Genomic DNA, 13554 nt, shown 5'->3' on the forward strand with positions numbered 1-13554 from the left:
GAATGAACAGATATGTCTTGGAGAGGGTGCAGCCAGAATGCTCTTTGGAGGCAAGAGTCTTCACCTCACATGCTTGGGATATGTTGCTAGGAGGTGCTGTTCCTTAGAGAAGAACGTGATACTGAGAAGTATGGAGAGCTGGTGAAGTAGAGAAAGACCCTCAACCAGAGAACTGACATAGTGACTGCTGCCATGAGATCTTTTCTGTCAGTAAGTGTGGGGATAGTGCAGACTAGAACAGGGTTCAGCTCTTTTGTTTATAAGGTCCTTATGAGTCGTACTCGACTCAGTAGCACCTAACAATAACAACCCTTAGAGAATGCATAGATACAAGTTTGCTTTCACTATGTGTAAATTATAAACTGCAAGGAATCTGTCATAAATATTTCTGAATTACCTAATTACTTTGATGTTTTATCTGAACTTGAAATTAATTCAGTGAGTATACAAAGAGATAATGAGCTTATTAAGTTTCTTTTTATGCTAGTCTTTAAATTTGTACAATACTCAAAGGACAGTTAAATCTATATTGAGTGTAAGAGACCAAAGTTCTCCTTTTTCCTACTGTTTACTTCCTGTCTGATCATGTACAAACAACCAAACTTTCCTTCTCAGCACAGGTTTTTTTGTCTCTTCCCATCACCCTATCTCAAAAGAACAGAATTTAAACCTTCACATTAAAAGCTCTCACTTGGCATATTCTTCTACCTCTTTTCATGTTCTGAATTGGATAAATAGTATAGAAGACGTGAATTTGGAGCATTAATGGTCCTGCATCACAATAACACTTGGTTTCCTCTCAAAGCTTTGTGAAGAATAAAGTGAAAGACAGTTCATGCTTGTCAAACTAAATTATAAAGCACTAGGAAAGTAATAATATCTTTGCATCAAAAGTGAATGTTGTTCCTTTTTTCCCTCCCCTTAATTTAGACCTATCAGTTTCCTGCTGTTTACAAATATTCTTTGAAACCATGTGCATTTTGGCATTTAATGCATGATCAATTTGAACATAAAATCTGTGTTTTATTCATGTACCTTCTAGGGTCCCCCCCCAAAAAAAAATCCAGAGGGATTTCTCATAGTAAGAGAGACAGCAGCAAAGCAAGAACTTTGTTTTTATAGTCCTAGCTACTAGGATTTGTATCCCACCTCAGTTCTCTGCCATATTTTTACAGAAATAACATACATGTTATACATTTTTGTGTTATTTTTCCTAAGTTCAGTATACCAATTTTTTTAACATATTGTTGACTTCAATTTCATTTCCCCTCTCCCCCCCACCCCCATCCAATAAACTTAATTTTGAGTCTTTATCTTGGTTCCTGTTGACATGGAGATTTTGGTTCTCAGCAGCTTCTCTCGGGAAACTTGTTGTTATTGTTTAGCATTTGTAAAATTCCTCCCAAGGTCTCTTCTCTTCTTGCTAAGGCATGTGACTGGCTGTATGACACTAAGATGTTGAAGAATGAATCTCTGATGCCACGAAGCGGTTTCTGCCTATTTAGTTAATGATCTCTGAGCTGCAGTGGGGCCTTATTGTCCTGTCTCCCTGCCATATGGAAGAGTCGTGCCAAAAAGTCTGAAAAGAACGGCGGGAGCTGGTGACATCTGCAAACGAGGAGGCAGTCTGTCACACAGCAGTACCTTTTATGAGCCAGAGGATAATGGCCAGGCCAAAACTACACTGATGGAGCAGATCTTTACTAACGGGCTACTGGGAGTGTCAGATGTGTAAGCTAAGACATGCACAAAGCAGAACTAAGAAAGCAAATTGTATAATCTATTATTGTAAAAAGAGTTTTCTCTTTTCCAGTTCTCATACTATAATTACTCTCTTCTATTTTTCATTTGAAGGCACTATCAAGAAAATAAGTATCAATCTGTCATATATATTTATACTATCATATGTTTACAAATTTAAATGTTCTCCCCTGTATTTAAAGCAGGATACCAAGTGATTTTAAATTAGTATATTTATAAAATTATTTTGAAAAGTCAGTCCTGTTTGTTAGACCCCTGGAGCTGACAATAATGCAATCAGTATTGTGTAACTATTAATACATTCCAAAGGGTCATAAAAATAAATGACTCTCCTTCCAAAGAGCCATAGTTACTCCTGTACCATTCAGTTTTATTGATACCGAAACAGCTCAGCCCACAATTTATATTAGCCCAAAGGAAATGGGACAGTCGGGTTTTAAATTCCTCCTCAGTCCATGCTAACCCAATCACAACACAAACCAAACACAAGACCTGGGTTGAGTGGTATATGGAGTATTTCATTCTGCCCCCTTTTTCTATATAGTCAGTACAAGAACAGAGCTTGTGGTAAACATAAGGAGGCCCAAAAATAAGTGACTAACTGGTAAAGTGTGAGACACAACATAACGGTCATATGGTTTTGGAGTGGCAAGCAGCAGAGGACATTTTCTATTTACTTAAAAAAAAAAAAAAGCCAAATATATCCAGCAATTTTTAAACTGTTTTATAAACTATTTAAACCTGGTGAGCTATGATGGCCTAGTGGCAAGGAAGCTGTACTGCAATCCCAGGGGTGAGCAGTTCAAATCCACCTCTGCTAGAGAAGGAGGGACAATCTCCTCCTGTACCAGTCAGATCTGATTTGACGGTATATAAACACACACACAAAATAACAATAAAAAAATAATAAAAATTATTTAAACCTACATCTGATATTGAAACAGAGCCCCTTAATGACATAAAGTATTTATTTATTCTTAAAAGTAACTCATAGGTGATTTTCAGCAACCTTTAAAGTTGGAAGCTATTATAACATGAGAATTACTGTATTTTACACACTTAAAAATCATTATAAAGTTCTGCTTTAGATTGATTCATGTAAAGATAATTAATACATAGTAGGTGAGTTTTGTAAGCAAATAATTTGTACTTTGTCACTCTGTCTCCTATTGACACATAACAGTCTTGTTTTATACTGAAAGAAGGGTATGGGAAATGGAACTATTTACAATAGCTACTTAATTTACTCTTCTGCAGGATTTGAATCTGATTGAGTTACCTTCTAACTGTAGTCTTAAACAAGTTACCTTGTAGTCTCTTTGACCTTTGGATTTTCCTTGGTTGTGTTTATACTAGTATTACTACTCATTGCTTCTGAGTCATCACTGACCTTCCACTTAGTTTTCTGAGACTGTATGTCACGCGGGAGGATGTTGTGCATCTTTCTCTCACAGAACTCCGGGTGGAGGCTAACTGGTTGCTTTGGGGTTAGGAGTTCTTCCTTTGGATTGCACCACCAGTGCCTAAAAATAGGATAATAATAGCACCTATTTCATAAGATTATTTTAAGGATTAGATTGGTTTATGTAAATATGTGTATCTGGTATATAATAAAAGTAGTGAACAGATTATAACTGTTATTATGATAGCTAATAGTAGTTATCAACTAAAACAAGATAGCATATGTCCTTGATTTCCTCATGTATTACAAAATATAAGGAGCTCTGATGGCCTAGTGGGTAAATAGTTGTGCTCCTAATCTAAAAGCAGGCCGTTCAAATCCACCAACTGCCTCACAGCAAAAAGATGGTCAGTCTCCTCCCATGTGATTTACAGCCTCTGAAAACCTTTTGGCGTGGGGGCACAGGGGGAAGCTGTGAGTCTGTTCCAACTCAAAGGCACATAACTACAAAATGTATAACTTAATAGACCTTTGTATATCAGCAAACTTTTGCTTTTCTTTAGTCGGCTCTGGCAAGGTCAGGGACCCAATGTGTGGAACACCTTACTTAGGACCCCATGAGTGGAAGAACATACCTTTTGCTTATAATTCTGGCATCCCTTTAGATTTTGCAGTATGAAATGAGGATATCTACTATTTATCACATTCAACTGGTACTGCACATTGTATGTACATGATATATAGTCTAAAAATGTCAAAAGTTTGGTATTAAAAATGGATCAGCAGTTGCCACAACTTAGTAGTAGGACAAGGATGGGGCCGGCTTGAGTGGGGTACCAGGAAAGTTACTGGACATAAAGGAACTATATCTGCTCACTGAAACAAAATAAAGTGCTTGTAATGTTGGTGCCAATTAATATTTTCTATGACTATAAAGGATAGCATATTACTGTTACCTTCCACTGAAATGCTAATAGGTTTCTTATATATCTTTATGTTATGTGTTCACTTGTTATAGATTTGATAGTTCATTTTTTACTCTATGAACTGTTACCTCTTTCTCATTTCTATTAAAAGTTTTTAATTTAATGGAATATACTACATATTTTCATAGTATGTAAATATATCAGGATGCTTTAACTACAAATCACACCCTATCTAACTTGGCCTGACTTAAGGGATTTTATTGACTTCCTGGACACAGCTTTATAGATGAGGATGGTCATGTACAGCATTAAAGCCTACAAGCACCCTCATTCATCTGGAACATCAGGGAGTTCTTATCTGGTGACTCTCCTTGAGCAGTTATGGTGGTGGTGGTGTACTGTCAAGTCAGAACTGACCCAAAGCTGACAACCCAATGAGTTTTCAGAGGTGTTAAATTGCACAGAAGGAGATTGTCCATTTTTCTCCCATGGAGCAGCTGGTGAATTCAAACCACATACCTTGCCTTGGCAATGTAATTCTTTTACCATTAGGCCACCAGAGGCGGGCCTCCTTTTGCAGAAGTCCCACTACATACCCCTCATGTCTTACTCGCATATGGGTCATGATCTTTCCTGAACCAGTCATTGTGGCAAAGGAGGAGATGGTTCTTGATCTTATTTAAAGCCCCCTTTTGAAATGGGGATAAGTCGGTTCCCCAAAAAGAAATGCCTAGATAGTGGCAGTTTGGTTACACCAACCAAATGTGAGTGAATATGGTTGAGAAATGGAAAGAATGCCAGCTAAGCCACTGAAAGCACTAGTATACTTTATGCTGAGTTACTGAAGCCAAACCAAAACAGTGCCTGTGGTGGAATTTAATGAGTGCATGTTCTTCTTCCAGTATGTATTGCTGAAATCATAAATTATTCTTCTAATACTTTACATAAAGGTTTAACTTAACTCATTCCATCGCTACTGTTAGATGTAAAATGGTAACTTTCCAGGTTGGAATGGATACTGCTCGAGTATCTCATGTACAGGACACAGTGAAGAGTTCATATAGAATGAAGTAGCATTTCATTCCCAGTTTTAGTATTTCCACATATTATATGATGATTTAAAATATGCTTTGCAACTAAAGTTATTTATTAAACCTTTGTTATTTTTTTCTACTCTCTAATAGTAGAAAATATTATTTCAGCAAGTTTACTAGATAGACATTTATCAATACTAAAAAAAAATCAGATATGAGCTATAACATGCTTTCTAATATAAATAAGCTGGGTCAAGGGTATTGAAGAATTGAAGAAGGTAACAGAGCAAAAGCATATGCCAGGCAGGGAGGATGGGAAAAAGAAAGGTGTGTGGATGTTCAGATGGCAATCAATACCAGTTCAAAAGAAAAGTGCCTGTACAAAGATAATGAGAAGATACTATAGAAAAGTCTGGACTTTATTAGTGTGAGGGGAATCTGTTGAAGTGTTTTGCTTCTAGGAGTAGGATCATCTACAGAAGTTTAGAAGCATTTCTTATGTAGTAATATGTAAGTTAGAACAAGAAAATACTAATGTAAGGGGAAATATCGTAACTACAGGTAGTCTCTAGGATGTACACATCCAACTAGTGTATAACGAATAATTAAGAGCCAAATTGGCAAAGTCTGTTATATTAAAATTTTAAGGTATGTAATGGCTCATAACAAATTAGTACTACTTTGTGAAGCATATAAAAACGTTATTTACTGCTTTGTGGTAAACAGTATTTTTATTGTATCTGGAAGTGTTTCTTTGGTGTTTTTATGCATGAAAATGTGCATCATATCTAGTCTATATTAAAACAAACTTCTAACTTAATGTACCAATTTAAGAGTGGAACTCATTCACAGTCCAGGACTGCTTGTATTGATTGTCCAAGTTTGAGATGACTTAAGGAAATGGAATTACAGTTATAAGAACTTAATAGGTGAATAGTAAAGCATAATAGAATATATAGAACTTGGTTGCTGTAAGAACTTTATAGTTTAGATTAAGTCAATATTCCATATCAAATATCTAGGAAGGATGGAACTTTTACCAGAAAGGGAAAGATAGGGGAAGCAGATGGAGATTTACAGAAAAGATGCATTTGGTCCTACCCTTGATAGCATGTCAAAACAGGAATAATTGCAGAAGTTAGGTATGAGAGTACTGCTTGTTGGTTCTTGTAGTCAGCAATATTTTATTGAATGTTGATTTTTCTGGTATAAACAAGAGATTGAGTAGTTAACAGCAGGTAAATGTCCCAATTCTCATAGAGATAACAGAGGTAAAAAAAGCATGCTTAAGCTTTACATAAATAAATATGGAAGAAATAATAATATGTTTGTGATACAATGCATAGTAACTGAAGTATAGATACAGATGAAATAAAATTAGCAATAAATGGGTTAATAGCTTTTTAATCTCAGTGATGGCTAAATGTTTCAAGAAGAAGATGGATATTGAGGTAAATTTCTTCATAAATAAAAAGTTGCATGGGTTTTTTTTCTAACTTTTTTTCCCATTTGATTTCTGATTGGAAGTTCTCTGGTGGCTGAGAGAAACAAAATGCCTGGAAAGCTTAAGAAACTGTTCTGGTTTTTTCCCCCAAACTACTTGAGGACCTATTTATTACTTGAGAAATACTGTTCAGATTTTCTTCCTAATCTGTGAATATCTGTTCTGTTTTTTAGGAGAGTAATGAGCAAAAACTTCACAAGATAGCCAATGAACTTTTGCTTACAGAAAGAGCTTATGTCAGCCGACTTGACCTATTAGATCAGGTAATATGTTTCTTTTCAGAATTATTTTCTTTTTTAGCACCCTAGCTCACTTTAACTTGGTGATTAAAATGTTTTATAAACTGCAAGAAGGACCTACCTTTTTGTCTACTGAAACTGCTTTCTCAAGGAAATCTTTACAAGATTGATGCTTCTATTATTGATATGAACGTGTTGATTCATGTCCTTTGCTGCTGATAACATGAGTGATCTTAAGGGATGGAGTCATGGGACCAGAAAGGGGTTTGTGAGTTCACTTATTTAGAACATCCAAAGTTTTAATATAGTACCTAGTCAATATTTGTTGAATGTTGTTGACTATATCTACTTTATCATATTTTGTGCTTTTATCATGTTAGACCATCAGCTATCATTATTTCTAAGTGTATATTTCAATAAACAGTTGGAAAATTTTAAAATGTATCATAAAAGTACCTATAGAAAATATATATAGGTATAGAAAAATACCTATAGAAAATTTTAAACCAGTTAGCAATAGGTTTAAAAACGGGATGCTTGGCAAATTATTCACTAAAACACACTTCTCTGATTAGAAGATAAATCTGTCAAGGGTGATGTTATATTTAAAAATTGTCCTAAAGTTATGAGAGTAGGCGGTCCCTCAATCATTTGTCATTAGCATGAACTATACCCATATTAGGTTGTGTTCTTTGAAATAATGTTCGTGACTCGGTCATTTTTCAAAGAATTTCACATGTCAGTAAATTCATGTGGAGTTGGCATCTTTGAAATTCTTCCTCTCATGGAGATAACAGAACGGAAACTTTTACATTTGCCTCTTAACAACAACTTGGGCTTTGTGTGTTTTGATTTTTTAACTGGTCAGCTACTGTTGTTGACCTTTTAGACTTCGAGAGCTATAATTACGATAAATCCTAGCTATTCAGGTCTCTAAGGACATACATTTTGTGTTCATTTTGCCTCCCAAGAAACTGCAGTGGAGGTGAATTTAGAAAATAACCATCTGGACATTATAAAGGAACAGATGCTCCTTCTGTTTACCTTTAACAGAGTGCAATTAAGAGGTATAAGACTGCAGTTTTTAAAAATTATGTTTAAGGGACATGTTACTATGCTCAAAGGAAGATTATTTGTATACCTCATCAGTATTTTACATTTATAATACTTGACTGTTTTATAACAAACAAGTAATCATTTGAAACCAGAACCATCTTTTTGTTCATTCATTGACTAAACAATTATGAAGCACCTACTGTATTCTGGGAATTAAATCCTAGTGTCTCCCTCTTCAGGGAACCCTGATGATGTAGTTACGTTACATTCTTCTATGCAAATGTTCACCAGTTCTCCAAGAGAGAAAGATGGCCCGCTTTCTCTTGGGAAAGTTTACAGCCTCAGAAACCCATGGAGGCTCACTGAATGTGAATTAACTCGATGGCAGTTGGATTGGGTTCCTTCCTCATGGAATATACACATTCTTAATAGTGAAAATACAATTTTGTCAGTAAACTACATTAAAAGGCAACAAGAATCCTTCACTAAAGCCATAACATACAATTAGTTGTCGCTGATCACATCTCAAAGCAATGTGTCAGAGTAGACTTACGCTCTGTCCAGTTTCAGTGGTTGCCTTTTTATAAGCAGATCTGCGAACTTTTCTCCCAAGGTGCCCTTGGGAGGCTTGACTCACTGACATTTTGTTTACTAGCTAAGCATACCTTCTGTTTATATCACCAGAGGTGCTTTCAAAGCATCTAAAGGAAGTGAGAAATTACCACAATTATTCTATCTAGTAGTGTTTTCACAGCTCTATGCTATGACTTGAAAGAGTATTCTAGAAGGTCAGCCTTTAAAAGAAGACGCTCAACAAGATGGACAGATGCAGTGACTAGAACAGAGGGCTTGCGTACAGCAGAGATTGTGAGGATGGCACAGGATTGAGCGGGATTTTGTTCTGTTGCCTATGAGTCAGAAGCATCTTGATGACACCAACAACGGTGGATAAAAGGCAAATCCTTGTAAGCTCAATTAAACTTTCTTGGACAATCCACAAAAAGATAAATTATTTGCCTTTAATATCCCATAGGTGGGGCATAACTTTGATTAGAATCAAGACCTCCATATTCTTATTTTTTTCCCTTCTAAATTAAAATATATGCTCCAACATTTGAAATAGAAATAATGTTTGATTTATAAACCCATAAACTTTCCCCCTTCCTGAAAAGAAAGTTACTAAGAACACACTGGGTACCTAGCACAAAGCTAGCACAATACATCAACATGACAGTGTATTTGCTTTATTCTCTTCTTTAGGTATTTTATTGCAAATTATTGGAAGAAGCAAACCGAGGCTCATTTCCAGCAGAGATGGTGAATAAAATCTTTTCTAATATTTCATCAATAAATGCCTTCCATAGTAAATTCCTATTGCCAGAACTGGAGAAACGAATGCAAGAATGGTAAGGAGTAGACAGTACATGGTATGTGTAAGATAGTCATATCCAATGCTGTGCTTCTCAGCTTTTAGATGGAAACTAGAAAAGCTGTACAGAACTGTAGTTAGATATCTGTGCTAAGGTTTTGTGTTCACAACTGCTAATAGGTTCCGAGGTATGATGTCTTTAGTTCTCCCAAGAGTTTTTGATTCAGACAAAATATTAAGTGTAATTTAACAGTTCCAGAAATCCATAGCACTTCCCTTACTTATACTTTCCTACACATAATAGAAAATTTTAAAAAAGAAAAAGTTGCTTCTTCATTCTTTCAGAGTAGATCTGATAAAAAGCAGAGTATGTTGTTTAAAGTGCTTATTTCTCTGGAATCCCAGTAATATGCTCATTTATGAAAAATCTTAATGACCTCTTTCTATATTTTCAACAGGGAAACTACTCCACGAATTGGTGACATCCTTCAGAAATTGGCGCCTTTTCTTAAGATGTATGGAGAGTATGTGAAGGGATTTGATAATGCAATGGAATTGGTTAAAAACATGACAGAGCGCATCCCCCAGTTCAAATCAGTGGTGGAAGAAATTCAGGTAATAGGACTGTTTTAGAAAAGGGTATGCATTGATTTTTCTCCCCCCTCTCAAATTATAGTCTTCTAGACCTAAAATTCTGATCCAGTGAGATAACTCACATTAATCTTACTCTATTCTCACTCATTGCTGTCAAGTCAGAACAAACTCAATCTACTCTAAAGTATATGGAAATCACCTCTGTCTGCATAATTACCATCAATACTATTGTTGTTATGTGCCATTGAGTGGCCTGCGAACTCATAGCAACCCTATGTACAACAGCCCGACACCCTGCTCTGTCCTGTGCCAATCTCATGGTTCTGACACACCCACAGTGATTACACCAGTTACTGAATCAATCCACTTCATAGAGGGTCTTCCTCTCCTGCGCTGTCCCTCCAAGCATGACATCCCTCTCCAAGGACTCATCCTTCCTTGTAACATGTCCAAAGTATGTCATATGAAGCTTCAGAATCCTTGCCCCCAAGGAGCAGCCTGATTTAACCCTCACTAAGACAAACCTGTTCATTCTCTGGACAGTCCATGATATATTCAATCCTCTTCCCCAGCACCACAGCTCAAAGGCATGAATTCTCCTTCTATCCTCCCTAGTCATTGTCCAGCTCTCTGGTGCATAGCAAGTGATTGCAAAGACCATGGCCTGTATCAGGCATACCTTAGTCTCCAGACTGACATCGTTGCTCTTCAGTACTTTGGAGAGGTCTCTAACAGCAGACTTTCCCAAGGCGATTCGTCTTTTAATTTCCTGGCTGCAGTGAGCTTTCCATTTCCTCTAAAGGCCAGCAGAGACTGGCTTTACTTGAGTCCATACAGATTGAGAATTTCCTTCAAGTATGTGCTTCCCCATGTTTCCTTTCAGAAGCTGAGACTTTGGAAACATTCATTTTCATATCACTTTATACCCATGTCTTGATTTTATTTTTATATTTCATTAAAGCCAGATATTATATTTTAATAGTATCATTGTAAAAACTCTAGTCAACATTGTTAATCATTTATTCTTTGCTATAGCTTAAATATTGAAAATAAATTCATTGTTGTTGTTGTTATTATGTGCCATTGAGTCATTTCCGACTCATAGCAACCCTATGTACCACAGCCCTAAACCCTGCTCTATCTTGTGCCAATCGCATTGCCTTTGACACACCCATCCCGACTGGCCCAATCACTGAACCAATCCACCTCATAGAGGGTCTTCCCCTCCTGCGCTGTCCCTCTACCCTACCAAGCATGATGTCCCTCTCCAAGGACCTGTCTCTCCTTACAACATGTCCAAAGTATGTCAGACGAAGCCCCAGAATCTTTGCCTCCAAGGAGCAGCCTGGTTTAACCCTCTCTAGGATGAATCTGTTTGTTTTCTTGGCAGTCCATGGAACATTCAATACTCTTCTCCAGCACCATAGCTCAAAGGCGTCAATTCTCCTTCTATCCTCCCTAGTCATTGTCCAACTCTCTGATGCATAACAAGTGATTGCAAAGACCATGGCCTGTATCAGGCGCACCTTAGTCTCCAGAGAGACACCGTTGCTCTTGAGTACTTTAGAGAGGTCCCTAACTGCAGACTTTCCCATCACAATACATTTTTTTATTTCCTGGCTGCTGGTGCCATATAAAATTCTGAGACAGAGAGTATCAATAACATTTTCCTTTTTCTTGCCTATTCCCACCCCCCAACGTGAGTATTTAGAATGGTATAACTTTATTCTTAAATTGCTGCCCCATCCCACTTCTATTTCTTAGAATTCTTTTCAATTGATCAGCTTGGATCAGTTTGAGACTATAACATTGTCTACTAGTTTACATTTTTCCTTTGAAATAAAGCTTAGATTACAGTGAAATTAGTGAAGTAGAAAGGGAGAAAGCTACACTGAACCATTATATTTCAGGCAGTAACTTCCCTGGAGAATTTCTAAAAGACTGCACTTAACTCTCATCTTTTTTAAAAAAAAATTAATTTTAACAAAATAGAAAACTAGAGCCATGTAAAAATATTTATCTCATTATCTTTACTATCTTGCATTCTGGATTTCTTAGGATTTTTAAAAGAAGATTAAATACAAGAATCCAGATAAAAGCATCAATACAGCCCTTGGTTTACAAGAGATGCACTTTGTGAGTTTCCTCTGCCAGCCAATCTTTCTGGTTGCTGTGACCTCCTGAGCACAACAGCTACTGGTGGTGCAAAGCTTTCCTTCAGTGTTTTAGAGTAATCTGCTCCTCCTTCACATCTTTTTTTCAACTTGCTCTGATTTCAGTTTGTTCTTTTTCTTAGTTTGTTAAGGTGAAAGATTATTTTTTTACCTTTTTTGATAAAGCTAGTTTAAAACTATAGAGGTTCATCTAAGCATTGTTTTCCCTATTTTCAGTGTTTGACATGATTGTTTTCATTTTCATTCAGTTGACACATTCTATAATTTTCTTTCTCATTTCTTTAATCATGGATTATTAAATTCAGTGTCATTTAAATTGTTAAATATTAGGGACTTTTCCAGTTTTATTATCTGTTCATTTTTAATTCAGTTGTAGTTGAAGAATATATATTTTTAATCTTTTTTTTTCAATTTGATTGGGGCTTATTTTATGGTATAATATATCTTCTATCTTGGAGAATTTTCTGTGTGCCCTTGAAAAATATGTGTATTATATAGCTGTTGAGTGTTCTACACCTGCAGCATAGATCAAGTTGATTAAAAATGTTGTTCAACTCTTCTATGTCTTTGCCTGTTTATCTGTCAATTAATAAATGTGTTCTTGGGGTCTCCAGATAATTCTACTAAATTGTATATTTCTCCTTTCAGTTTTGCCCATTTTTCTTCAACTATTTTGAGGCTCTGTTGTTAGGTGAATATACACTTAAAATTGTTATACCTTCCTGTTGACCCTTTCATTATTATGAAATGCTCTTCTTTGTCTCCAGTAGTATTTTAAATATATTTCATCTGATGTATCATTTAATCTCTCTTACAGTTATTCTTTGTTTAGTTTACTTTTTCATCCTTTCACTTTCTACCTCATTATATTTCTTAATCTAACTGAGGAGGACATGAGATGTTTGCAGCAGATGGTCAAGGACTGTAGTCTTCAATATGGATTGAAACTAAACACCGAAAAACAAAGATTCTTACCACTGAGCCAATTGGCAGCTTCATGACAGAAAAGAAATTGAGGTTATTAGCAACTTCCACAATCAACACTCTTGGCAAGAGCAGTCAGGAAATCAGCAGATGAATTGCACTGGGAAAGTCAGCTGTCAGGGACCTCTCCAGAGTACTGAAGAGCAACCCTGTTAGTATGGAGATTAAAGTGCACCTGATTCAGGCCATGGTCTTCGCAATTACTTGCTATGCATCCAAGAGCTGGACAATAACTAAGGATAACAGAAGAAGGATTGATGCCTTTGAGCTGTGGTGCTGGAGAAGAGTGTTGAACATACTGTCAACTGCCAGGTGAACAAATAGGTGTGTCCTAGAGAGGGTGAAACCAAGCTATGCCCTGGAGGCAAGGATTTTGAAGCACTGTCTCACATACTTTGGGCACATGGCCAGGAGGGACCTGTCCTTGGAGAAGGACATCATGCTTGTAATGGTGGTGGATCAACGCAGGAGAGAAACACCCAGGATGAGATGGATTGACTCAGTGACTGAA

General features: G+C 36.4%; 1 protein-coding gene across 1 annotated transcript in view; it reads left to right on the forward strand.

Moving 5' to 3' along the window:
• FGD4 (FYVE, RhoGEF and PH domain containing 4) overlaps positions 1 to 13554 on the forward strand; it is a 95594-nt gene that overhangs the window by 45769 nt on the left and 36271 nt on the right. Inside the window, exons 4-6 of the mRNA XM_006902181.1 lie at positions 6801 to 6890; positions 9183 to 9328; positions 9750 to 9906. Coding sequence (XP_006902243.1) covers positions 6801 to 6890; positions 9183 to 9328; positions 9750 to 9906 — 393 coding nt within the window. The remainder of the gene's footprint in view (positions 1 to 6800; positions 6891 to 9182; positions 9329 to 9749; positions 9907 to 13554) is intronic.

This window comes from Elephantulus edwardii, unplaced genomic scaffold (genome assembly GCF_000299155.1).
Source record: "Elephantulus edwardii isolate Elephantulus edwardi_28Jun2011 unplaced genomic scaffold, EleEdw1.0 scaffold00377, whole genome shotgun sequence".
Taxonomy (NCBI): domain Eukaryota; kingdom Metazoa; phylum Chordata; class Mammalia; order Macroscelidea; family Macroscelididae; genus Elephantulus; species Elephantulus edwardii.